Source organism: Dysidea avara, chromosome 2 (genome assembly GCF_963678975.1).
Source record: "Dysidea avara chromosome 2, odDysAvar1.4, whole genome shotgun sequence".
NCBI classification, from domain to species: Eukaryota; Metazoa; Porifera; class Demospongiae; order Dictyoceratida; family Dysideidae; genus Dysidea; species Dysidea avara.
In genome coordinates this window covers 26,102,283-26,129,988 of record NC_089273.1, presented here as the reverse complement: position 1 = coordinate 26,129,988, position 27,706 = coordinate 26,102,283, and the positions used below count along the sequence as shown (strand labels likewise).

Below are 27,706 nucleotides of genomic sequence, written 5' to 3'. Positions count from 1 at the left end.
GGGTCTTTCTGCTAGGAGGTCTACGTATAACCACTGTAAAGACTTGCTAGCAGATCTCTTAACAAATTTTAATAGATCCCACTGCCCCTCAAAGGTCAAAGCATAATATGCATACTATCCACATTTATATGGAAAATATTTACCATTTCCATTGATAAAAAGCTCCTTGAATATATCATGGTATCCTTTAGCTATTTGTACAACTTCATAATTTATAAGCTTAGAACTTGGGGTATTAGAACCTCCAAACAATGCTTGAAACCATGACAAATCATTCCGTATATCACTATTGATTTTCACTCTTGAATGGCTGCTGCCATACATTTGCTTCTCAATAAAAGCGTCTTTCTCTGACCACATAACTACATTGGTGATCCATTGGACAGGAATAGCAGAAGGGGCACAACAGGCAAGTAGAGTATATACCTGAAAAAATAATACTTGCTGTAAAATTAACATACAAGCCGTATGGCAATCCTGTTGTAATACAAAAACTAAATAATTAAATGCTAGAGTCATTAAATAATATATGTGACCATCTCAGAGAAAACCTGTCTAGTTTGCACAACTTCTTAATTTTATTTTTTAGTTTTTCATCGTTGTCCAAGGAATGGTTCACCAAAGTTTAAGCTGATTATAGTGAGTAGTTTTGGAATTACAGCACTAGACAGTAGCAGAGGAGGTTAGTCAGGCATCATCATTCATCTCGTGATCTCAAAGGAAGGTTGAACTAATTCAACCTTCACACCTCTTAATATTCTAAAGGACGGATTGTATATCCATACCAGAGCATCCCGGTGATATTACAAGCCTTCTCAGTACAATGCGCTGCTTTCCTAGCTTTTAAACAAGCCTTAACACATAGAACAAAGCTTGGTTGCATAATTTTACGTCATACGATTATGACGCGTGACCAACCTCCTCTGAGAAAGTAGGAAAAGAGAGGAAATTGATTTGTACAGTGACTATACTAAAAATAAACTACAGGTGCTTACATTTGCAGCCATAACTTCTATTTGTATTAGTCTACAAAATTGAGATTTGGCTTACAATATTCATCATGGATTGGCAGATCGATCGACTAAGTACAGTTTTAGCCCTGCAGTCATTTGTGCATATGTGCATGAAGGAGGTTTTACTGAAAAAAATGGCAATGATTTCATTTACATCATAAACAAATGTATGTGACATGCAAACCATTGGGGCTACAGAAACAAAACAAAGATTTTTGAACTCCCCATGAGTAGGCAAATAAGATCGTGTATAGGGTTAGTTGATTTAAGACTTCCTTTCCTGACTAATGGCTTGATTAAAACTTGTGAAAATTTCTCTGTAATGCACGTATTCTTTATAAATTTCATTTCACATGCTTGCGCGAACTAGACGGGTTTATGCTGAGACGGTCACATAATAATTATAGTTAGAAATCAAAACTCAGGGTTCTATTTAATTATCATGAAATTTATATGGTAATCCGAAGGCTCTATGTTGTAGCGCCTGAGTAAAGCAAAGGTGCTACAGTGTACTACAGGGCCTGAGTGTTTATAAATTACATGGAAGCCTGTGTTTCAATGTCTAGCTTATTTAGGCATTATACCTTTAAAGCTGCTTGTGACACAAAAAATTATATGGATTCGTAGTAGAAACAAGCCCAATACATCTTTCTGTAAATTGTAATGGCACTTGCCATCCATTTAAATGCCCATGCATTGCAAATGGTACAGGCTTTGTTCTGTATCACCCCAAGGATAGGGATCTTTAAACAAGGGATCTGCAGGATATAGATACCTACCTGTAAGTAGCAAATGAATTTAAATTATTAAACTATTTTTGTCTTGCTGTGATCTACTATACACATTACCTTCATCTGCTACATTCAAAACTACAAAATTGACCTATTAAGAGTACACTTTAAATTAGCTAATTACAGATGGTAAGCTATGGCAGCTACACAGCTATATTCAGTCAATTGTTTGGAAAATGTTTGGCACTTATACCAGTAGTATAATATTATAGTAAATCACTAAGTGTGAAGGGTTAACTAGTGTCTCATGCAGCCAAGAAAGTTGATTAACCTGGCATGGAGAAAGAAATTGCGATTTACCCTTTCTCCAAAATGGAAAGGGTTTTATGCTTTAATCACCTTCCACTTTTGACACCACACGTACCAAATTTTGAGGAAAATTGTCATATGTATATGTGGATTAAGAGCCCATATTTGGGACTTTGTTTTGGGGATTTTGCAATCTGTATATATGCTAACACACAAATTAACACATGGATCTGTGAAAGGGGAACTTATAGCCTTTCTAAATTTTCAAGTTTGACAAATCCTAACTCATCATTTGTTTAACTCATTGTCTTATAATTACATTCAGGAATTGTGCTATGTTCGGAGTGTAAGATGACCAAATTGCAGGCTGGTACCATATACACAAGTCAAAGTATGGATTGCCAAGTACATGCAATTGGAAAGGCTATCAGATCTGGTCCCATTTTTTGTGCAAGGCACATATAATTATTAAGTTTAGATCCAGTTTTCTGGACTATGTGGGTTTAAGGGTTAACAACTACTGCATGTTAATATTGTGTATGACATTTGTGACCGGATCTGTGAAAACCCGACATAATGGTGCAAGCCAAAATTTTCCATTGATTCGCAATGGGTAAAATATTTGCGTAATTGAAAAAAAAATCGTAAATTTTTAAAAAGCTTTGTTCTTTGTGAAGGAAGGGATCTATGATACAAACCTGGATATCATCTCATTTGCCTACTCCAGAGGAGTTCAAAAAGCTTTGTTTCGATGCAGTAGACTAAAGGATACATAAGTTATGAGCATTTGTTTACGTCACGTCGAAACGATCGTACACGATCGATTTTCTTCACTGATTTCGTCTCTGTATGCAGTGAAGAATGGTAATAGAATAAAAAACTTACCCAGTAATGGACTCCCCTATTCATGGTGAACACAATGATGCAAGTTGCAATTCTGTACTGCATTATATTTGTAAGATACAGCCATTTTTGTAAGTGCATATAATTTATTTTCCCAATACTTGCTGTACAAATCGATCTTTCTGTTGTTGCTACTTTGTAGGGCAGTAACTCCAAAAGTTGTTGCCATATGAGGCTGAAACTTGACCAAAGCATACACTTGGCTAAGTAGATTATAGATATTCAATAATAAAGCATCTGAAAAATGCACCATTATGTCGGGTTTTCGCAGATCCGGTCACATTTACAAGTACGAAGAATTTTAAGTTCGATCAGGGATCAAAGAAATAAAAAGTAGTGAAACTAGGGAGGTTGCCTCCACCTGAAGACATATGTACTACTGAACATTCAATCCCTACTTCAGTCTGTACTCATGACTGAAGTAGGAAATAAATGTTCACTAGTATACAGTATCTTCAGGTGTAGGAGACCTCCCCTCTTTCACTTTCTTTTTTATTCCTGTGATCCCTAATCGAATTAAAACTAGAGCTGAGCGATAGTAGAAAATTCATTATCACGATAGATATTGAAATATCATTCACGATACGATAATATCACAATAATTACACTTTGAATGATCTTCAGTCAAGTTCTAAGTATTCAATGCATGTTAAGCATAATTGACACCATCATGGATTACAATTTGCTTGGTTTTCTTGTAGGTAGAGGCTATTCGTCCAGTTCCGGATGCCGATTTTACCAAGCTATTTTCTGGCTCGGTCCACGTGAATAAAAACTTAGACAAAATGGGTTCTTGAACAAAAAAAATCATGACCTGTCTGGGAATCGAACCCGGGACCTCCAGTGTGTGAGACAAGGATCGTAACCACTGTGTTACGTGGCTCCCAGCTACCGACTTCTCTTAGTTTCTACCTTATATACATCAATCAAGAACAAACTTATACAAGAAGAAACCCCAGTAAAGAAGAAACCAAAGCTGAAACCGACCCTAACCTAACACTAACGTGTTACGCACAATGATGACTTTCACTGTCTGCTCCAACCCTAGCTCGCCTCGAACTCACCCAAAAACTTACCTTCATATAACTAGTATGTTTGATACTCGAGTTATGGGTGACACTTTGGGACAAATAGTACCGGATGAACAGGACCACGCGATCCGAACCGGACGAATAGCCTGGTGAAATTGGAGTTTGGAACCGGACGAATAGCCACTACGTTTTCATAAGTGCATCAATTAGCAATTAATTGCGTGGACGGCCGATATTTCTATACTTTTTGTTACATCCTTGTAGCCAAACTTTTCCAAGATAAAGCAAGCCAAGTAGTTATAAAACAGCTAAGCCAGCTTCTCAAGCAGCATTTTTAGTGTAATTCTAGACCCTTCGCGAAGCGATTGACTAATTACGTGGCGGCCGATAAATATACACAGCTTGTAATAGCCTTGCAACCAAACATTTTGCAAGTGAGCAAGCCTAAAGAGTTATAAAACAGTTAAATAAACTTGGTAACAATGTTTCTAGTAATCTTACAGCTATATCGCGATAGTAAGCTGTAATTATCATATCTCGATAATGATTTTTTGTTGGCGAGTATCGAACTATCGATATTATCGCTCAGCACTAATTAAAACTCCTTGTACTTGTTTGCTTATTGTTATAATGACTGGTAAACCCGCACATACACTGCATTAAGAAACATCAGTGTCAGGCTTATTGTTTTTGTTTGAATGTGCACCCCAAATAGTAAAGTGGCCATTACACTTCATTTTCAACTACATTCAGTACATTCCACAGCATTACTAATGAAGATAACTACAAGAAATACCTCTGCAATCAAAACTCCGGTTAATTTATTTATTATCCAGCACACATTAACACATACATACACACACAAACACTTTCCTAAGAATGGTGTATAGAAACACTCTGCTAATATGCTTTTGTTTTAATGTAGTTGAAAATATTATGTGCATTTGTGCAGAGTTTCTTCAATAGAGTGGTAAAGCTGGTACCAACAGTGAATGGTTTTAAATGATATGAAGCAGACAAAATGATTTAGTTTTCTAACTACGCAGGCTACCAGTACCTATAAAATTAGATTTTATAATTATCTCAAACATGATATGGGGTGGGAGGGAGTATGGCTAGCTACAGTATGTAGCCAACCATACCCCCTGTTACGTAGCTCATGTATTATATTTTCAATAATTGTTGTAAAATATGTACTTACCTCTTTTCTCGAAGGGTCAGATATTGTGAGACTGTCAACTGTTAATTTTTGAATTTTTCTCATATTAACTGGATACTTTGCATTTTTGATTCGTTCTTCACTAGCCGTCTTCATTATGCCACAAAAGTTTGGATCTTGAATTGTTTTGTAAAGGTCTTCAAACAATGAGTGTGGATCATTTTTGTTGTCAAGCTTTCTGTTTCTTTTGGCAAGCACAAGTAATCCAGCACTGGATTAAAAAGTTATAGTACATACATACATATAATACATATTTATGACAGACACATCATTTAGCAAATGAGAAATGTACAATACAAATCTACAGCTTACTATGTAGCATAAACAATCAATTATCGAGACCCTTATTTTTGCAGAAGGCACCTTTGCCTTTAAACATTCTTCAGGCACGATTTTTGGTAGACACATTCTCCTGCATGAATATCATCTTCCTGTAAATAGGCCTTTGAGTCTAGTATGCTCCAAAATTTGCCTATTATGCTTTTTGGCATTTCCTCTTTTTTTAGCCGATTATGCTTGTTTTATGTTTTTCAGAAATGCATTATGCTTTTATTTTGTGTTTTACCTGAGAAGTAGTTCTTAATCTAAACCAAAACAGCCAAGCTGTAAAAAAAGAGTGCGGCCCCCAAAAAGGCCAGGATGAAAAACGATGTAAAATCCAAGGTGGTGGCCAAGAAATGGCTGTGATGATAGGTTAATGGCAAAAATTTTAATGACAACAATTCAGGTGAATTTGTGTTGCCTCCTCCACTAGGATTTGACACCAAGTTCACCTGAATTGTTGTAATTAAATTTTTGCCATTAACCTAGCTACCATCACAGCCATTTCTTGGCCACCACCTTGGATTTCACATCTTTTTTCATCCTGGCCTTTTGGGGACCACACTCTTTTTTTACAGCTTGGCTGTTTTGGTTTAGATATCACCTCTTTTTGTATTGCAAGCCACAAAGCCGGCCATTAATTGGCTTTGGTGCTTCCTTCTAACTTTTTTTTTTTCCGTTTCTGCAGGAATTGTGGAACAAAGGAAGAACTTTTTGTGTACAGCTTTTTGTCTGATTAAAAATATTTGTATATTTAACAATGAAAGATAATCACATACTGTAGGTAATAATGTGACTTAGTGACTTAATGTGAATGTGACTTAATGTAGCTGAAACTCCCATTGTTGGTAGCTAAACTCTTTTCATAGTGACTTGTTTCTAGCTGAACTCTCTACATGGTGATTTGTTTCCAACACATATTTCTAAAGGGTGAATATTTTGTAGCTGATCACTATAGGGTAACTTGTACCTACAGTAGCTGATCTCTCTACATGTGATTTGTTTGCAGCTGAACTTTCTACATGGTGGTTTCTTTGTAGCTGAACTCTCTACAAAGTGACTTCTTCTAAATGAACTCTCTACACAGTGATTTTTTGTAGCTGAACTCTCTACAGGGTGATTTGTTTGCAGCTGAGCTCTCTACATGATGGTTTTTTTATAGCTGAACTATCTACAAGGTAACTTCTTCTAGCTGATCTTTCTAAAGGGTGACTTGTTTGTAGCTGAACTCTCTACAAGATGGTTTCTTTGTAGCTGAACTCTCTACAAGATAACTTCTTCTAGCTGATCTCTCTACAGGGTGACTTGTTTGCAGTCAACTGTCTACATGATGGTTTCTTTGTAGCTGAACTCTCTACAAGGTAACTTCTTCAAGCTGATCATTTTACAGGGCGACTTGTTTGTAGCTGAACTCTCTACATGATGGTTTCTTTGTAGCCAAACTCTCTACAAGGTAACTTCTTCTAGCTGAACTCTTTACAGAGTGATTTGTTTGTGGCTGAAATCTTGTTTTAAACTGATCTCACTGTAGGGTAACTTGTTCGTAGCTAACTCTCTACAGGATGGTTTCTTTGTAGCTGAACTCTCTGCAGAGTGATTTTATTTGTAGCTGAACTCTATATAGGATGATTTGTTTGTACCTTAACGTTCTACAGGGTGATTTGTTTGTAGTTGATCTCTCTACAGGGTTTCTTTACAGCTAAGATCTCTACAGGGTGACTTCTTCTAACTGAGCTCTCCCTTGTTTCTAGCTAATCACTCTACAGAGTAACTTGCTTGTATAGTTTAACTCTTTATAGGGTGGTTTTTTGGTTGCTGAACGCTCTACACGGTGACTTATTTGTAGCAAACTTCTCTACAGAGTTAACTTGTTTGTAGCTGAATTCTCTTCAGAGTGACTTACTTGTAGCTGAACATTGCATAAACTATAAAGTGGCTTGTCTGTAGCTGAACTCTCTACAGGGTTACTTGTTTGCAGCTGATCTCTATAGGGTAACTTGTTTGTATAAATGAACTCTCTACAGGGTAGTTTCCTTGTAGCTGAACTCTCTCCACAATGACTTGTTTGTAGCTGAATTCTCTAGAGAGTGTAGCCGAACTCTCTACGGGGTGCATGACTTGTTTATAGCTGAACTCTCATCAGTGTGACTTGTAATGTTCTGAATCACTACAGCAATATATTTGTAGCTGAACTCTCTATAGGGTGACTTGTTTCTTGCTGAACTGTCTATAAGATTAACTGATTGCTTGCAATGTAATAGAATTCTGTAATGGATTAAATAAATGAGCTGAATTCTCTATTAGGGTGACTGTTCTATTAGAGTATCTCGATCTTGCATTTGCTACACGGATTTGGCTTTCGAATCATAACTCAGTGGTTTGTAATCCGATTCTTCTGTACTACTGTAAGGACTTTCTATGAAGATTATTCAGCTATACACTGATTTTCAGCTCATTGCTCTAAGCGGTTTGCCTAGTAGGCATAAAAACTAATACTTTTTTATTCATAAAAATCGATCGCATAATTGTGACACAGGTTGGGTTTTGTGTCATATCTCCATGGTCTTTATCTCGATTCCATTCAAACCACCAAAAGGCACTCCTACGATGGTTACTCCATCTACATACCAATTTTCAACTCATTCCATGAACAGTTTACCCTGTAGGTATGACAACATATCAATCTTGTTTTACACGAATAATCGGTCAAAGCATTCATTAGATTTGCACCAAATTTGATGCTAACATTCGCCTTTGGACTCCCTTTCTGCGTGTGCCAAATCTCAAGGTGATCGGACTACACGTTTGTGCTTTATAGCAATTTTTGCAAGTGTGTGAAAACACGAAGAAAAAAATGAAGAAAAAAAACTGAACATTTGCCAGCTCATATCTCGGAAATGGCTGGAGCGATTTCCTTCAAATTTGGTATGTATACTCCCCTGGCTGGCGGGCAACTCTGTGGAAAATTTGGTTCCAAATTGGATAAGGGATCACCGAGATACAAAGGTATGAAAATGACGTTTTCTTTCATCCTGTCAATATACCCACGGTGTGGCACGCCGGCTTCTTGGGCCGCACGACACACTATCATTTGTCTTGATATATATGACAGAATGTAAATCGTGAACCGTTTCACTTCAACTGCAACATACAAATAATAGCAATAGCTTGAAATCGGGATGTGTTCCAGAGTTGGAAGGCATATTAGAGCAGGGTCCCCTCACAATTGCAAGCTATAGAGATTTTATTGTCTAATATCTTTGTATGCAAATAAAATATCATGAACGGTTTCTGATTGATCTTCAGAGTTGTAGCAATTGGTATTCAAAGGACAGTAACTGCTCAGTATAATAGGTATGTCAGTAATACCAGTTAAGTTGTTGCTTGGGGGTTTCCTTGTTAATTTAAGCAACAAAATGGTGCTTTATTTACCAGGCATGTATACAACTCATTCTCAAACGCATGAGCAAACTCTTCTATGCTTTTCTTCCACTCCTGCTATTTGAGTTTGGATAGCCAGTGTAACTTGCAATTGTGACATGCCAAGTTAGCCTCCTGGAGGATAAACACTTTAATGGTTCTCTTTCTGTCTATTTCCTACAATGGTTGATCTATTAGAGAATCTAGATCTTTACAAATATTTTTCTGGCTTGATATTAACCCCAGTCTCACTGCAAACCTGCAGATACTTCACTGTTTTTAATGTCCAGAAATTCACTAACTATACTGACTCAACACAAACTATATTATCATCAGAGTTTCTATTGTATTGTCCTCCAAACTAGCTTCCAATAATCATAATCATCATTTATCCAAAATGAGATGATGAGATGCTTTATATAATACCAAATTCAATGATTGTAAACTGCTTTGCCATGCCTTGGTACTAATTGGCACATGACTGTGTGTGTCCCATAAAACTTAAACCCACAATAAAATACATTCATTCAGTCAATTATAAACTTGTAGTGAGCCTGCAGTGAATTTTTCTACTTGTCAGAAATCATTTCACCATCTAAAACAGGTTAACCCTTGACTTTGTGACTGTTATAGCAAAAGTTTACTTTTTGTGGCAGAAATTTGCCCATTGTGCTCCTAATTATGCTCCGTTATGCCAACATTATGCTGCACATTATTTTCACCAGTTTGAGAGTCGATGATAGTCTACAGTTAAATTCTACTGCTATGTTAGTCACCAAACTATAAAGGACAAGCCAAGCCATGGTCAAGGCCAGCACTCACTGAAACTTCCACAGAAAAACATAGTACAGCTAGTGTGGAATCTTGGAGTTGAACTACCTAAGATGACATAGTGGCTGCAATGAAGAAAAAGATTGGTTAGAATGTAGTCTATAATAGTATAGTACCATCTAGCCAACTATTGAGAAGTATAGGGAACACAATACACATCTCCACAAGCAGAGGTCAACTATACCCCATGCTTAAGCATCTAGCAAGAGGTCAAGAAGAAAACAAAGAGGACCTACATTTGGTTGGGAGGTGGTTGTTGCACTATTAATTACTATACTGTAGAACCCTTAAATGACCATTGCATATTTATCAAGCAATTTATGCATACATTTTTACAACAACAAAAAATCGTACCTCATACATTACGTGATCTGACGTGCTGAAATTGTGCATCGATACTCATAATTTTGTCAAACTTTTTATGGCTTTGGTAGTAACATTCTACTTGGTGGTATGGTCTGAAGAGCTTACTGTTTTGGCCAGATATGCGGAGAGTCAGTCCCATGCTGCTTACTGTGCTTTTACACATGGTTTGTCAAGCCGTTGGATGTTTGTTTCTTGGACTGTCCCCTGTGACACTGTGATCTTTCAACCTCTTGAGGACGTAATTCGTCAACTGTTTATCCCTACCTTATCAGGCTGTCCACCACCTTATGATAATTTACGGCAATTGTTTGCTCTTCCTGCTCATTGGAGAGGCCTGGGTATTTTTATTCCAACTATCACAAGTAACAATGAGTTAGCTGCTTCCGGTCATATTGCTGAGCCTCTTTGTTTGTGCATTCATGACCATTCTAAGAGCTTTATTGAGGCTATTTCTTTACAACAGTCTAGAAAATCTTCTGAGCACAAAGTAAAGTTAGAAACCTACTCTAAGACTTCTTCTGAATTGCGTCAGCAGTTGGAACCCACACTGCAGCGTGCAGTGGAGCTAGCATCTGTGATAGGGGCTTCAAATTGGCTTACAACTCTCCCCTTGAATGAGCATCATGGTTTTGCTCTACACAAGTCCGCCTTTCAGGATGCCTTGCGTTACAGTTGGCCTTCCCTACGTACTTCAACTCTTTGTGCTTGTGGGGCTTCATTCTCTGTGGATCATGTGCTCTCTTGTCCGAAGGGGGACTACCTTCCCTTCACCACAATGAGATAAGGGACCTCACTTCTACTCTTTTGACAGAGGTGTGCTCCCAGGTGTGTACTGAACCAGAACTGCAGCCCGTCCACAATCCTGATGAATTCCATCTTTCCACCTCAAATACTCAAGAAGGGACTCATCTGGACATTGCCATGAATGGTTTTGTGGTAGTCATTCTGAGAGATATTTTATTGATGTTCGTGTTTTTAATCCGCTTGCCCCATCTAACAGTTCTTCATAGCTTTCTTCTACCTTTAAGAAGCATGAGAATGTCAAGCATCAAGCTTACAGCCAGAGAATTCTTGAGGTTGAGCATGTTTCATCATCATGTCGGCAGCAGGGGGGTCAGCTCATGAGGCCATTAATTTCTACAAGCGTCTGGCTTCCCTCCTATTGGCTAAGTGGGGTGATAAATACTCAGCAGTCCTGGGTTGGCTTTGGTGTTGTGTTGCCTTTTCTCTGCTCCGTTCAGCTATTCAATGCATTCGAGGTATACGTTCATCCATTGGTGTTTACACTAGGGCTCCACCACCAATGGATCTAGTGCAAGTGGAGTCCCGCTTGTCAGAGTAACATGCTGGCTGCTACTTTCTCTAGTCTTGTTTAGTTGTCCAGCACGTGCCTTTCTTTTTGCTGGGGGAAAAATAAAAATAACAAATAACTAAACTTGGTAGTTAGATAGTGTTCCAGTAAATGAAACACACTAGCATTCCAAAAACAGCCCAGTACAGAAGTTACACAAAAATTTAACCTTAGTCCATTCCTCAATAACGTTAAACAAACATAACACACTCTTTGTCAACCATTCCACTTCTTTCTACCATAGAATTCACCATTTTTATTAGTATAACACCCATCCGATAATTGAAACATCTGTTCCCAGTAATTAGGTCAATCCAATAAACGATTGCTTATAGTGTTGCACCGATATGGGATTTAGCCGATATTCCGATAACCGATATACTGGACAAGGAAAGAGCCGATAATTTTAGCCGATCCGATATAAAATATATATTTGACAAGTTTCTTAATCAGTGTAGCAATACATAGTAGTTGAAAATACAAAAAATAAATGGATGTAATTTATGGTACTCAAAACTGCTTAGTGGTGTACAGCTATAGCTACTGTAGTAAAAATACATCAGAACTAGATACGCGCAATAAAGTAAATAAACCAGTAGTCACACAAGACCAACTGTATACAGTTACAGTGGTAATCACTAAACTACTTACTAGTATTTGTACTGAGAGCCAACTAGGCAAAAATTGTTTTGAATGAAAAGCAGGTCTTCAGTCAAAGTAGGTAAAATTCTGTTCCTCTTATCATCATGTAGGTTACCTGCTGCAGAGAACAGCCGTTCTGAAGGAACTGATGTTGCTGGGGGACATAAGTAGTGTTGTGCCAGAGTTGCCAGCATAGCAAACCTTTTCTTATTTTGACCCCACCACGTGTAAGGATTGCCAGTCTTGTAATCCAACAGTGGTTCACTTAAGAACTTCTCCACTTCTGATGTGGTAGCAGGAGTATCACCAGTAGAGTCAGTAATTATTTCAGAGATGACATCAAGTAAAACTGTACTTTTGAGCGGACACGTTCTCTTTGGTTGGCTGGGACCAGGTTCTTCAGCTGCAGTCTCACTAGCCATATCAACAGAACTGCTCATTTCCTCAACCAGCATCTCTTTGACTGTGGCCTTGATGATATTCCCCGAAAAAAATTTATCTTTGAACCTGGGGTCCAACAAAGTAGCCAAGGCCAATTCTTTCTTTTCTTCTATCCCTGCAAAGCGAGACTTTAAAGATTTCAGCAGCTCACCCTTCATTGTTTGAACACCGCTATCATTGTTGTTTTTCTCAAGTGTTATGGTTAGTATCCTTATGTATGGAATGACAATTGATATTGAAGCCATATCTGCTGATATAGAACGTGTAATTTCCTCTACAGGACTTAAAATATCGACACATTTCTTCATTAATTCCAATTGATGTGGTGTAAGCTGCTGGATATTGCCAGTTTCTGCACAGTAGGCTGCCAGTGCCATTTTTTGCTCCAGAACAGATTGAAACATAAATAAGGTAGAATTCCATCTAGTTACAACATCTGATTTAAGCTTGTGTTGTGGTACATTTAAACTATCTTGTATTCTTTTCAGGTTGTAGCAGGCAACTGAAGAACGATGAAAATGTCCCACTATGCTACGACATATTGCTATTATATCATTTATGGCTCTTTGTACAAATAGTCCATCTTTTATTACTAATTGCAGAGAATGTGCAAAGCAACCAAAGTGCATAAAACAGGCATCTCTCATGGCTTTTACCATATTGCTTGCATTGTCACTCACAACAACATGCACTTTATCCCGAGATATCTCCCAGTTTTGAAGCATACTCTCCATTTGTGCTGCAATGTACTCACCAGTGTGAGCTTCTTGTATTGGCTGTGCATGTAGGACAGCAGACACCTTTACAAATGCATCATCAATCCAGTGTGCAGTTAAACTTAACAAACAAGTTATATTAATACTACTGCTCCATATATCTGTGGTGAAGCTTATGTACTTGGCCCCACCAACCAACTTATATACTTCATCTTTCATGCCAGTATAAATTTTAGGTATAATGGTATCTGTGTAATACTTACGACTTGGACACTTGTAGCGATGCTCCAGAGTTTGCAACACCCTTTTGAAGCCAATGTCTTCAACCATTGATAATGGTTGGCAGTCTACTGCTAGCATCTCACCAATCCTTTTATGCACACGCTGAGACCTGACATCGTTTATATCCCATGGCTTCGACAGTTCTTGCGTTTCTTCAAGTGACAATTGCTGTTCAAGCTTCCTTTTACGTGTTTGCTTCTGAGGTGGAGTTTCTTGAGACTCTTTTCGTTCAATATACTGTTTATTGATGTCCGGCTGTTTAGCAAGATGGCTCACTAGATTTGTAGTAGTGTAGGACTTTGTGCTACCTCCTCCCCTCGAAACTTTCGCCTGGCAAGTGTTGCAAACAGCATATTTCGTGTCCTCAGTCACCACGAAAAACTCCCAAATGACGGAGCGCTTCTTCGCCATTTTATTTTACAACAATGGAAATAATATGCATGCGCAAGCCTCACGTGACTATCGTATCGGCTTACTTTTAAAAGATCGATCCGATCCGATACCGATATCCAGAAAATCATGCCGATATATGGTTAAACCGATAACCGATCCGATTATCGGTGCAACACTAATTGCTTATGCTATGTGACCTGTATGGCCTACGCAAACAGTTATGCAAACACATGCTGAAAACAACAGGTCATTTCTCAGCACTGGATTAGAATATTTTGCATTCAGTATCTTTCATTATACGTATATACCACACATTTTAAGCTTAAAAATAGCTGACATTATCAAACAATATAATACCGTAGTACTTCTTAGTAGCCTAAAGCAATGAGTACCACTAACAATGCCATGTCTTAGTCTGACTAAAAACCATCATAGAAATTCATATATATGTAACGAAATCAATTTCACAGAATAGTCTTGCTCCAATCAATACCATATACAGTATTAAAACAAGAAAACACTTACAGGGATCAAGATATAGAATTTCAAAAATATAGTCAACCTGTATTTTGGTCTCACCTTAGCTTATGTGCAAAAGACTATCTTCAGCCTAACTGTTATAAAAAGCTTAGGTACAAAAATTTTGTACAATATACAATATTGATATTTTAGTTGATGGAGCAACTAAGAAGTGATTTTACCATGTGATTGGCCTTCAATTGAAGGATTCAGCAAAGAAAGCATGCGGAATGGTGTGTGTTTAATAGAATTTTACTGGATATTAAATACAATTTCTGCGTAAACAATTTTGACTGTGGCTGTAGGCAAATCCAGGGTAAGTTTGACTTACGTAAGTGCAATGGTTGGGGACGATACAAGCTTGCCAAAATTATTGATTTTTTTTATAACACACACCCCAACTGATCCTGTTTTGGTTCCACTCTGTTCCAGGTTTTTATACTGCAGCATGCATGAACATTTCCGTGGCAAGAAATTTTCATGGTTGTAAACCAAAACAGGATTCACGATTCTATTTTCATGGTTCCATGCCAATACTGATTTTACTATCACAGATCATGTAGCTACCTCAAGTTTATGTTGATGAAGAGCTGTCTCATATTCAAGTTTATGTTACACTGACTACAGAACGGATATAACTCATTACTTTAAGCCAGCACTTTGCCAAGCAGCAAGTCACAGTTGATTGTGCAAACAGAGAGCTGAAAATGATCTCAACCACCATGCAGTTACATAAGTTCAGTTTTCAAGTGGAGATGTCTCGCATTTCTGTATTCCCTTTCTCAATTCACTGTCTCTCCAATTGGAGGATTCCATAGCCCATGATTGCAGTTACAGATGGTTAAAATACTGGTCATTGTCCCACGCTATGAAATTTTAAGGATTTTCACAGTTGCTGTGTTAACTGCTTATCAAGTGTGTGTGGAGGGGTTGAAAAGATGCAAAATAACACAGTCTAGGGGAATTTACTGGTATGTTAACATTAGTGCATGTGCATTTTACAATCAGCATTAATTCTAAGGGACTGCTATGACATATAATTGGAGTGACTGTTCTCACAATTATCCCATCATGGAAGCTGATCGATGGTGGTCAAAACTCTTAGATGGTATCTTTTAGACAACAATTGAAAAGTTGCACATGGACAACAAGGCAAAAAAAGATTGTGTTATGAGCCAGATAATTGACAAGACTTTTGTATAAATAAATATAGTAGATCAATTGATTTTGATATTGATTGATAGATTTACTGATTGATTGATGTCTAAATCAATTGTCAATTGACACTATAATTAATGTGGACAAAAAGAGTTGCACATGATAACTGTTTTATTGCAATTATTTATTCAATTTTCCACATCTACATGTACGTACGTGCATGTGTGTGCAATGTACATACATAATGAACAGAATGTCAACAATTGGATTTAAACACAAGTACAAACATCTACATAAAACTTACCAGAAAACAGATGTGGGGACATTTTCTAAACCATGTACAACTCGTAAAGCTGGTTGTTTACATGTTTGTAAATCAAAGCCACTAGCATGCTGCAATAGCTCAAGTGCTTCCTTATCTTCCATCCCTTTTGGCATGGTAAAGCATTTTGTGTATGACTTTTTATGTGAGTAAGCATTGTTATTGCTTGTTGTTACAATAATGGTACCATGGCTAGGGTATCCTGGAGAAGGGAGATAATCACTGAGATTCATTGCTTGAAGTTTTATAAACTCCACACTTTCAAGAGGTGTGTATCCAATTTGCCAGTTGAGTTCCTCTCCTAAATTAATGTCCTTTAAAACAAGAAGCCAATTTGATCGATCTTTCAAACGAGATGAAATTTTTGTTAATATATCTTTGTACCCTTCAACTTTACTTGTCTTCTTGGTATATTCTTCAAAATTCTCTATGGCATCTGCTTGCTCAGCTACTTTGAATAAATCATGATGGAAACTGTTTGGATCTGATGCATTGATCATTGCCACAAACTTTTTGGGTATATTTTTCTTTTCCAGCATTTCATAGTGCTGCTTGGCAAACTGCCTAACTAATTCCTTCTTTCCAATACCTGGTAAGCCATATACATATACAACCTTTGTGCATTTGCTTTTAGTATCTTGAATAGTTTGTGAAAGCTTATTGACCAGAGCATTTCTTTGTACTTCAGGATGATTGAAATGGTCTTCTACCAAATAAACATCTTTATTGCCAACTCTTTGTTCAGACTTTCTTGATTTTCCAAACCTCTTGAAAAATTGCATGGTAATATTAAATGGAAATGATATATCAAATGGTCCAAATGAAAATTTACGAACAGTCAGTGGTCTATGCATGAGGTGATGTCCAAGCAATGATGACCGTTGGGATGATATGGTAGAAAACCTGAGGAACACATTGCCAGAGAAGCAGTGGTATTTTTTTGAAATTTGAAACATCTTCAATGCTTGCATTCCTCGAAAATAATCACAGACCTAGAGAAATAACATACAAATGTATGATAACGTACTGTATTGTGTTATATATTCTGTGTTTGTCTGTAGTACATGCTCTGTGAGTGAGTTCCAATAGTGTCATGGAAGTTCATTCTAAACAACATAAAATTTGTATCAGTATTGAAACCAGGCCACCACTGCTGACCGGGATGACCCACTGATCTGGATAGCAATCCAAGTCAGATCCAGATATGACCCGAATTAACTCTGAGGTGTGTGCTGACAGTTATGTTTTGGATACATGACTAGTGCATTGAGTACAATGGTAGCTACGTATATGAAAACTATAGTAATGTTGTGCCTACCCATCGCACTGTACTTACAAGCAGTACAATAAATTTCAGTGGGCCTGACTCACTGAAGAGCTGGTCTATTGCAAGACTAGACCACATGTCTCGTACAGTAACAATCGAATAGCAGGGGGGGGGTTTCACATAAGCCTGCATACAGCTATGGACATGAATTCATGCACACCTACAGACTGCACTATTACTGATAAATGGGTGTGACTGCACATATGTATGCCTGCAGGCAGTGGGGGTGGCTCACAAAAGAAGCTGGGTGGCATAAAGACTTGACTATGATCTGTTTATATATATATATTATATCGTCCAACTAATTAACCTGCTTCGCGTGATCCAATAATCCTAAAAGCGGGTGAGACCCAGATGACCCAGGTGACTCAACCCTATTTGAATGTTGATTGGTGCGCTTCCAGTTTAATGTGATTAATTATGTACATCTTTGTATATTCAATTATCAAAATGCATTGTTTGAGCCACATAAACTTTAATTATTAGTTTCTCATCCTCCTGTACTAAGAATTGCAGTGCAAGAGGGTGGATATTTATTTTTATCCTTACTAACTAGATAGCTGAATTAGCTAGCTAAAATGAATCAGGATGCAATTTTCTTAGACTGCTTTAGCAAGGTACCAACTATACAAGGTGCTAATTGACCTCCCTTAGCCACCAGTGGTGCAAAAAATCCTTGATAAGGTAAGAAAAACGGCGATGCAAGTGAGGATAAGAAACTAATAATTAAGTTTAATTTGCTTCATAAGTATAGTTTGCATATTCATTCTTCCACATATTACATGTATCCACGCAAAATGTGTGAGCCATTATTAAAATTTATCAGCATTAACATCATTGCAGCTATTTCTTGGCCACCGCTTTTGATTTCACAACATTCTCACCCAGGCTTTTAAAGAATGTACCATTGTTTTACAGCTTAGCTGTTTTTTGTGGATATCACTTCTTTTTGTACTCTATAAGGCCCCAAAACCAGCCTAGCTGTGGCTAACTTAGGGGTTTGCTTTTACTCACATTTCCTCTATATAAACAGATGATTGTTGAAGACAGACTTATATAATTGATTATCATGCTAGGTAGTAACAATCGCAATCTTGATAGTATACTATTGTGCTACGTATCATGATTATTTATCCATATGTGTGCTTGGTCATTAATCAAGACATGCAGTAGTGTGTCGTGCGGCCCAAGAAGCCGGCACGCAACACCCGTGAGTATACTGACAGGAAGAACAAAAACACAATTTTCGCACCTCCGTAGCTCTGTGCTGCCTTGATGAAACAAGACAATTTTTGCTGTGGACATGTCCTCTAACTTCAGTACTCTACATTCCAAATTTGAGCGAAATCACTTCACGTGTCCCCGAGATATGCAACTTCAAAAATTGGCTTAGTTTCTTCATTTTTTTTCTTCTTATTTTTCTTACTCTTTTCGCACACTTACAAAAACTGCTATAAAATGCGAGCGCCATATCCAATTGCCTTAAAATTTGGCACACAGAAGGGGGTATAAAGGTGCTTCTCAGTACCAACTTTGGCTGGAATATGATAAACAGGCAAAGAGTTATGAACAATTATTCACGAAAAATAACACCACTATGTTGTCATGCCTACAGGGTAAACAGCGTATGGGAAGAAGCTGAAAATTGGTGGGTTAATAGGTTAACTATTGTACCTCAAACCTTTTGTGGTTTGAAAGAAATCGAGCTAAAAACCAGGAAGATACAACAAAAAACCAACAGGGTGTAACAATTATGCAATCAAAAATTGCTAATAAAAAAAACAACTACTTGCCACGTCTACCAGATAAACCGCTTGGGGTAATGCTTTAAAAATCGCTGTACAAATGAAGTAATCATCTTAGAAAGGCTCTTCAATGATGTAGAAGAACCTGGCTAAAAGCAACGGAGTTATAACACGAAATCCAACTTGGTGTAGCAAGTTCGAGATCAAGATACTCTAATAGAGCAGTCATCCTAATAGAGCAGTCACCCTGAAGAGAATTCAAGAGATCAGTTAGAAACAAGTAACCTGTATAGAGATCAGCTACAAGTAAATCACCCTGTAGAGAGTTCAGCTACAAACAATTCACCCTGTAGAGAGATCAGCTAGAAGAAGTTACCTTGTAGGGAGTTAAATTACGGAAAGAGATAGTTCAGCTAGAAGAAATCACCTTGTAGAGTTCAGCTACAAAGAAACCACCATGTAGAGAGTTCAGCTACACACAAATCGCCCTGTAAAGCTATCAGCTAGAAGAAGTAACCTTTAGAGAGTTCAGCTACAAAGAAACCATCATGTAGAGAATTTAGCCACAAACAAATCACCTGTAGAGAATTCAGCTATAAACAAATCTCCCTGTAGAGAGATCAGCTACAAGAAGTTTCCTTGTAGAGAGTTCAGCTACACACAAATCACCCTGTAGAAAGATCAGCTATAAGTAATCAACTTGTAGAGAGTTCAGCTACCTAGAAACCATCATGTGAGAGTTCAGCTACAAACAAATCGCCCTGTAGAGAGATCATCTAGAAGAAGTTACCTTGTAGAGAGTTCAGCTACAAATAAACCATCATGTAGAGAGTTCAGCTGCAAACAATTCACCTGTAGAGAGTTCGGCTACAAACAAATCTCCCTGTAGAGAGATCAGCTAGAAGGAGTTACCTTGTAGAGAGTTCAGTTACAAAGAAACCACCATGTAGAAAGATCAGCTAGAAGAAGCCACCTTGTAAAGAGTTCAGTTACAAAGACACCACCATGTAGAAAGATCAGCTAGAAGAAGCCACCTTGTAGAGAGTTCAGTTACAAAGAAACCACTATGTAAAAAATTCAGCTACAAACTAGTGACACTGTAGATACGTACATCAGCTAGAATAAGTTACCTTGTAGAGAGTTCAGCTACTAAGAAACCACTCTGTAAAGAGCTAAGCTGCAAACAAATCACCTATACAGAGTTCAGCTACAAACAAATCACCCTGTAGAGAAATCAGCTAGAAGAAGTTACCTTGTACAGAGTTCAGTTACAAAGAAACCACCATGTAGAGAATTCAGCTACAAACTAGTGACACTGTAGATACATCAGCTAGAAGAAATTACCTTCTAGAGAGTTCAGCTACAAAGAAACCATTCTGTAAAGAGCTAAGCTGCAAACAAATCACCTATACAGAGTTCAGCTACAAACAAATCACCCTGTAGAGAGATCAGCTAGAAGAAGCCACCTTGTAGAGAGTTCAGTTACAAAGAAACCACCATGTAGAGAATTCAGCTACAAACTAGTGACACTGTAGATACATCAACTAGAAGAAGTCACCTTGTAGAGAGTTCAGCTACAAAGAAACCATTCTGTAAAGAGCTAAGCTGCAAACAAATCACCTATACAGAGTTCAGCTACAAACAAATCAACCTGTAGAGAGATCAGCTAGAAGAAGTTACCTTGTAGAGAGTTCAGCTACAAATAAACCATGATGTAGAGAGTTCAGCTATAAACAAATCATCCTGTAGAAAGATCAGCTATAGAAGAAATCACCTTGTAGAGAGTTCAGCTACAAAGAAATCATCATGTAGAGAGTTCAGCTACAAACAAATCACCCTGTAGAGAGATCAGCTAGAAGAAGTTACCTTGTAGAGAGTTCAGCTACAAAGAAACCATCATGTAGAGAGTTTAGCTGCAAACAAATCACCCGTAGAGAGTTCAGCTACAAACAAATCTCCCTGTGGAGAAATCAGCCAGAAGAATTCACCTTGTAGGGAGTTCAGTTACAAAGAATCCACCATGTAGAGAGTTCAGCTACAAACTAGTGACCTTGTAGAGACATCAGCTGGAAGAAGTTACCTTGTTGAGAGTTCAGTTACAAACAATTCACCCTGTTCAGAGATCAATTAGAAGAAGTTTTCTTGTAGAGAGTGCAGCTACAAACAAATCACCCTGTAGATACATCAGCTAGAAGAAGTCACCTTGTAGAGAGTTCAGCTACAAAGAAATTATTCTGTAAAGAGCTCAGCTGCAAACAAATCACCTATACAGAATTCAGCTACAAAAAAAATCACCCTGTAGAGAGATCAGCTAAAAGAAGTTACCTTGTAGATAGTTCAGCTACAAACAATTCACCCTGTACAGAGCTCAGTTAGAAGAGGTTTCCTTGTAGAGAGTTCAGCTACAAACAAATCACCCTATAGAAAGATCAGCTAGAAGAAGTCACCTTGTAGAGAGTTCAGCTACAAAGAAATCACCCTGTAGAAAATTCAGCTACAAACAAATCGCCCTATAGAAAGATCAGTTAGAAGAAGTTACCTTGTAGAGAGTTCAGCTACAAAGAAATCACCCTGTAGAAAATTCAGCTACAAACAAATTGCCCTATAGAAAGATCAGCTAGAAGAAGTTACCTTGTAGATAGTTCAGCTACAAAGAAATCACCCTGTAGAAAATTCAGCTACAAACAAATCGCCCTATAGAAAGATCAGCTAGAAGAAGTTACCTTGTAGATAGTTCAGCTACAAACAATTCACCCTGTAGAGAGATCAGCTAGAAGAAGTTACTTTGTAGAGTGTTCAGTGACAAAGAAACTACCATGGAGAGTTCTGTAATAAATATGTATTACATTTACTGATAAAATCAGAAATATTTAAAGTATTCAACATCTGCATCATCTTTTCTTCTTCCTGTGGTAAAGAAAAAAAGATAGGTTAAAAAACCTCAAAGCCGGCCATACAAATATAAAAAGAAGTGAAATCTAATTCAAAACAGCCAAGTTGTAAAAAAAGAGTGCGGCCCCCAAAAAGGCTATGGTGAAAAAAAGATGTGAAATCCAAGGTGTCGGCCAAGAAATGGCTGTGATGGTAGGTTAATGGTAAAAATTTTAATAACGACAATTCAGGTGAATTTTGTGCCAAGACCAAGCAGCACAAAAATTCACCTGAATTGTCATTATTAAAATTTTTACCATTAACCTACCATCACAGCCATTTCTTGGCCACCACTTTGGATTTCACATCTTTTTTCACCATAGCCTTTTTGGGGGCCGCACTCTTTTTTTACAGCTTGGCTGTTTTGGATTACATATGGATAACAAAAGCGAAGACAATAATGTTGCAGTTCAGAAAACTGTAGAAGACTAGTAGCTTGAGCATGGACAACAAAGATCACAACTGTAATACTGACACATAACAATTTTAGTGAAGTGTTAGAAAAAAGCTGATATGTGGTGTGTACATAACTGGAGTATTCAAGTGTTTGTATACATGAGGTTGAGTGTCTTTAATAACTGCTAGTAACTATCGTGATACTATCGTTATCGTGATATAAACGTTACTATCAAATTGTGCTTATGATAGCTGTACCATCACTCAGCTCTACAAGCTGAAGTAGTGCACGATATTAAAACACAGTAAAACAATAAGAAGTGTTATATCCTTACTGTGCTAAAGAAATGCACATTAGGGATATAACACTTCCTATTGTTTTACTGTAATTTAATATGGTGCACTATTCCAGCTTCTTTCGGTACTCTTTATCAATGTGCTATGGTCCTTACTCTTAGTCTTGCATAGCCAGACCCATTTCTTTCTTTTGTGTTAGGGTAAGGAAAGAAAAAGGTCTGGTGAGCATAGTATAGCATCGTCATTGGCCTATCCCAAGATTATGGGGATTCTACTCTGCAGCTTCCAGATTGTTTGTGGGTGCGAATGACATGTTTTGCTAACCGTTGTGTCATTTGCATCCTGTTGCCATAAATATAAAAGTAGTAGCTATGGTAATAGAACGCAAATGATGCAAAGATCAGTAGATCACGCTTTATATCTATGGCACAAATGACACAACGGTTAGTAAAACACATCATCCGCACACACAAACAATCCGAAAGCTGTGCAGTAGAATCCCCACAATCTCGGGATAGGCCAACGACGATGCTATATTATTTTCTTTCCCTGCCCCACACATAAAAGAAACAAAAGGGTCTGGCTACATGACACTACCTTACTCTAGTTGAAAATTCCAAAATTTTTGTGTACTTGTTAACTTTTTTGTTAAATAAAAGTATTATAACTGGTGAACCCACGCATACCGCATCTAAATAAAGAAATGGTGCCAAACGCCCCAGCTACTAATTATCATCTGAAAAGTGAAGTATCCATTACACTTCATCGTCAGCTTTGTTTAACCCATTACACAACATTACAAATCAAGAACAGTGCCTCTGCAATCAAAGTAGCCACTTTGAAAAATACAGACGGTTTCCATTACAAAGGGAAGCCATCACATGCTACAGCCAAATCAACACCTTTTGCTGTCAGCAAAGATGAATGGGACACAAAGGAGGACAGTGGTAAGTTCATGAAAAACGCACTGTACGTACTGCGGTATGCCAAATGGCACATGTGTGGCTGAAGAAACGTCAAACAGTGAAAAAATCAAGCCTGTAGCCTTAGCTGTTGTTGAGTTACACTTGTCTGAAGGCATCAGTTAGCCAGTCAGTCAGTAAAAATGTCAAAAAATTCTAAACTTTTTGAAAGCATTTCAGGCCAACGTGAAGGCTTGGTTTTACCTAACCAACACTGCTTTATCGTCATCAGGAAAAAGTGAGCCTGGTTTTTGGCTTTTTTTCATGGGCGACACCCAAATCTTTGTGGTTTCTACTGTATACAGTACGTCAGTACTGTATGATTATTGTGATTTTAACTGCATAGTTTAAATATTTCTACAGAACCTAAATAATAAGCAAAACAATGTATTCAGAGTGATTTATCATCACATACCTTACCTAGCTAGTCAGTCTGTTATATTACCATGTCTCAGAATGGATTACAGTAAGTGGAAGCTCTTGTCAAATCTCTAGCTGGATTATCCACAGAGCCAGCAAACTTACATATATGTAGACCAGTGTGCAAGTATTGCATTCGTGTATATAGACAGTGTGTATTTCCAGGAAGGAGTATAGTATCTATACAATGGTAGTCTAGTATTACTGACATTATATCCCAGGTTTCAGTTACTACCACAGATATGGCATAAAGAAGTAATGTCTCCATAACAATGAATACCATTGACAGCAGGAACACAGCTACACCCGGCCTGCCTAGGCACAAGCCCAAACAATCATTGCTTGTGTCTGGGAAGTAGACAGCACCCTACACTAACCAAGCTATAATACGTACATTCTCTTCTGTTGGAATACCCTGTGATAGTTTCACTGGAACATTTGTTCTATTAAAGATTTCCCTCTCAATATTACCAAGGAGCATTCATAACTATTATACTGACTAGTACCATACAATGATCACGTTTTAAAATTTCAGTGATTACAAGTCAATCATATGCTCAAGAATGCTGTAATATGATGTAACTGCTGACTGGACAACAGTACTGGATTATGAAGTTTTAGCAATGGTAGAGTGATGAAAAACACACAAAAGCTGATTCTTATTGTCACTGGCCAGGTCAGGCATGTTGAACGGATGAGGGAAGGAGGATCATTGTTTTATTCTATATGAAGTGTGCATAAACAGTGTATGCATAAACAGTGTTTACAAGTAGAGAAGAGTGGAATGAAAAGTTGATTCTGGAGCTGGAACTGTGATAAGTTGTCTGTCATTGTTTAGTTTAGCTTCTATATTATTTATGCTGTAATTTTAATAGCCAAGCGAAATAAGAAACAGCATTTACTGTAGTACATTATTCACTTGCTAAATATTTGTATGCACTTCAATAGTTTTTCAAAAGCAGTAGCAAAATTGTGAAGAAAAAAAAGATCCCAGAGATGGGCTCATATTTCTGACTAAATAGCTGCTTGGGACAGTCAAGCCTTGTGGATGCACCTGGGCATCTCTCAAGGCTAGCTCATTCCCTGCTCAACTATCTTCTTTAGCATTGGATAAAAGCATTATCCGTATACCAGTACTAATCTTTGCTACAAACACGGATCAAGTTATTTAAACCTATCAATGCTTTATTACTACTGAATATTTACAAGACAGAATTAATTTTAATGATATTTTCAAAGACATTTCCTATTAACAGATCATCAGCATTACTGTATTTTTATTTCATTATTGGTATGTACCAAAGGTAACAAGAGAATCCTGTGTCCCTGACTGCTACACTGCTACACCACTATACAGATCAAAGGGACAGTAAATGTGCACAGGAGGATATATCTAAACAGACATTTGACACCTCAGTAAAGCCATAAGTACACATACACCTACATACATACCTTCCCAAACCACAGAAAAACAACCAGTTAACTGTCATGTACATATAAATACTTATTTAGTAACAGGGAAATGTTTTATGATTTTCCCTACTGTTCAAAACTAATGATGTTTGTACAGTGCATTCTTGTGACATGTTCATGGGAAAGGCAGACACTGTGATGGTATGTTTATCTTGTGGTCTTAAAGCAATGTTCACTAATACTAATATCTCAAATTGATATCATGCATGTACAAAAATTATTAGAGACAAATTTTATGTTCATACCGTCTATGTGACTGGCCCCTTACAAACTTTTTCAGTATGACACATTGCCTATCTAGCTAACAAACAAACTTTAATACTTGCCATCAGGCTTGGTTGTGTAATATTATAGCTAATGCCATAGGCATCACCATCATGAAATTTGGTTACTCTAGCCAGAGCTGACCAAATATAGAGAAGGGAGCAATTTGCTCTGGGCCACAGTCTGTTGGGGGTCTATGCAAACAGAGTACTTTGTCCATACTACAAGCTAAGGCCCCAAATAGCTACCTATCGCCCATGGCCCCTACTCTAACAGAGCTTCAATGCAACTGCTACATTTACTTTCTTAAAAAGGGGTAGTCACCAGCAATATCCCAGTAGAACTATCTGCAACTGGAATCAAGGTTTTTGATCGACGAAAACGTATCTTGATTGCTTGATTTTGCCTCAAAAAAGCTTGACAATTTAGCATATCTTTTTGTAAATTCTCATTTTGCTTTCAAGCTAGCTTGATTATCACTTTCAAGGACGTCTTGACCGCTTGATTTAATGTAATTGTAACCCTTGATCACTTGTTTGATTTTGATCCTGGTTCCCGTCCTGGTTCTACAGGATTATCGGTAGTGACTACACTTTGTTTCACTACTAAACAGTGTTGAACAGACCACAATGTTGATACGAATATAACATGAATAATCCCGAGTTATTATATACTCATTAGCTAACTACCTGAACAATCCCGGATTACTCGCGGATCAGTTTATTTAGTAGCTATCACCAAACGCGTCAACTCAATTCAATTAGATAGCTGGCAATTCAATTAGCTGGTGCTAAACCAATATACATTTTGTTTATGGCGCAGCTATCTGCTCTGGGTAATGGTTACCGTTCTGTATCCACTCCGAAAGACCACATGTGCTGACTAAGGCACGCACATCACTGAGCAGTCCGGCACGAGCAGCTTTAGCCCTGCTATGAACTTACGTATATAAATCTTAATCACGTAGCTAGTTACTCAGTAGCGACTATTTACAACACTTACTGTACTTCAAGGTGAGGTCAAGATGTTTTCCCCAACTTCAGATTCCAGTTGTGTACAGTGAATGCTGTAAACGCCCCAAATTTTTTTTAAATCCGTGCTAGACCCTATCACGTGACCGGAATGAGTGGGTGTACTAATGTTGTTTACAAACGTCTGGCCTATTTGCTGTCTTTGAAAGGGGTGCTCCTTACAGTAATGTTATGGCCTGGCTACACTGTCGCCTTAGTTTTTCGCTGCTGCGTTCAGTAATTGCTTGTCTCAGGGGAGCACGCTCCCACAGTGGCTTCCCGGCCAGCCATAGGGCTCTTGACCTTACTCTGATAGAAGGTCAGGTGCCTTTCCCTTAATCCAATAAATTTTTTAGTCTTTCTTTTGGCTAGCACTTCAACATCTAGTGCTAGGGGTGCTGGATACCCCGGGGAAAAACTATCAAGTGACCAATACCACTATTCAGTTTACGGCAAGTTATAATAACCGGAATCAGGAATGGAACGGAACGGTCACTCTGATAACTCCACTATCAAACACACTAGTTGTGTGAAGGTAAGTTTTTGGTGAGTTCGAGGCGAGCTAGGGTTGGAGCGAGCGAAGCGATCCTGGATTAGTTAATACCAGTTTTGCAGTAGAGGACACAATGTTGTATAGCTAGATGTAGCTAAGGTGGGGACTATTCTACGGAACGGAACGGAACGGAACGGAATGATGGACTAAACCACGGAACGGAACGCTTTCTCAAACTGAAGCTTGCAACTTACCATTGCTGAAACTTCCCTTATAAGTTAGCAGTGGCATCTCCAGTGGGTGGTTAAACATAAGATAAAAAGAATTAACGGATCGATTGTGGGTTTTTGTTGGTTGTCATTAGTAACGAAGTATTATTGTGGGATGAGCTGTATCAGTGATGTTCATCCATACGGAAGG

General features: G+C 37.9%; 1 protein-coding gene across 3 annotated transcripts in view; it reads right to left on the bottom strand.

Moving 5' to 3' along the window:
* Positions 1-26,897, bottom strand: part of LOC136246970 (uncharacterized) — a 74,639-nt gene extending 47,742 nt beyond the window's left edge. Inside the window, exons 1-5 of one of the 3 annotated variants that reach the window (XM_066038568.1) lie at positions 26,630-26,697; positions 26,473-26,573; positions 15,951-16,960; positions 5,189-5,417; positions 144-426 (exon numbers count right to left, since the gene is read on the bottom strand). In XM_066038568.1, coding sequence (XP_065894640.1) covers positions 144-426; positions 5,189-5,417; positions 15,951-16,939 — 1,501 coding nt within the window. In that variant the 5' untranslated portion in view covers positions 16,940-16,960; positions 26,473-26,573; positions 26,630-26,697. Of the gene's footprint in view, positions 1-143; positions 427-5,188; positions 5,418-15,950; positions 16,961-26,472; positions 26,574-26,629; positions 26,698-26,785 lie in introns of those variants that run through there. The other 2 variants (XM_066038567.1, XM_066038569.1) reach the window with 2 other exon arrangements.
* Positions 26,898-27,706: the final 809 nt, after the last annotated feature.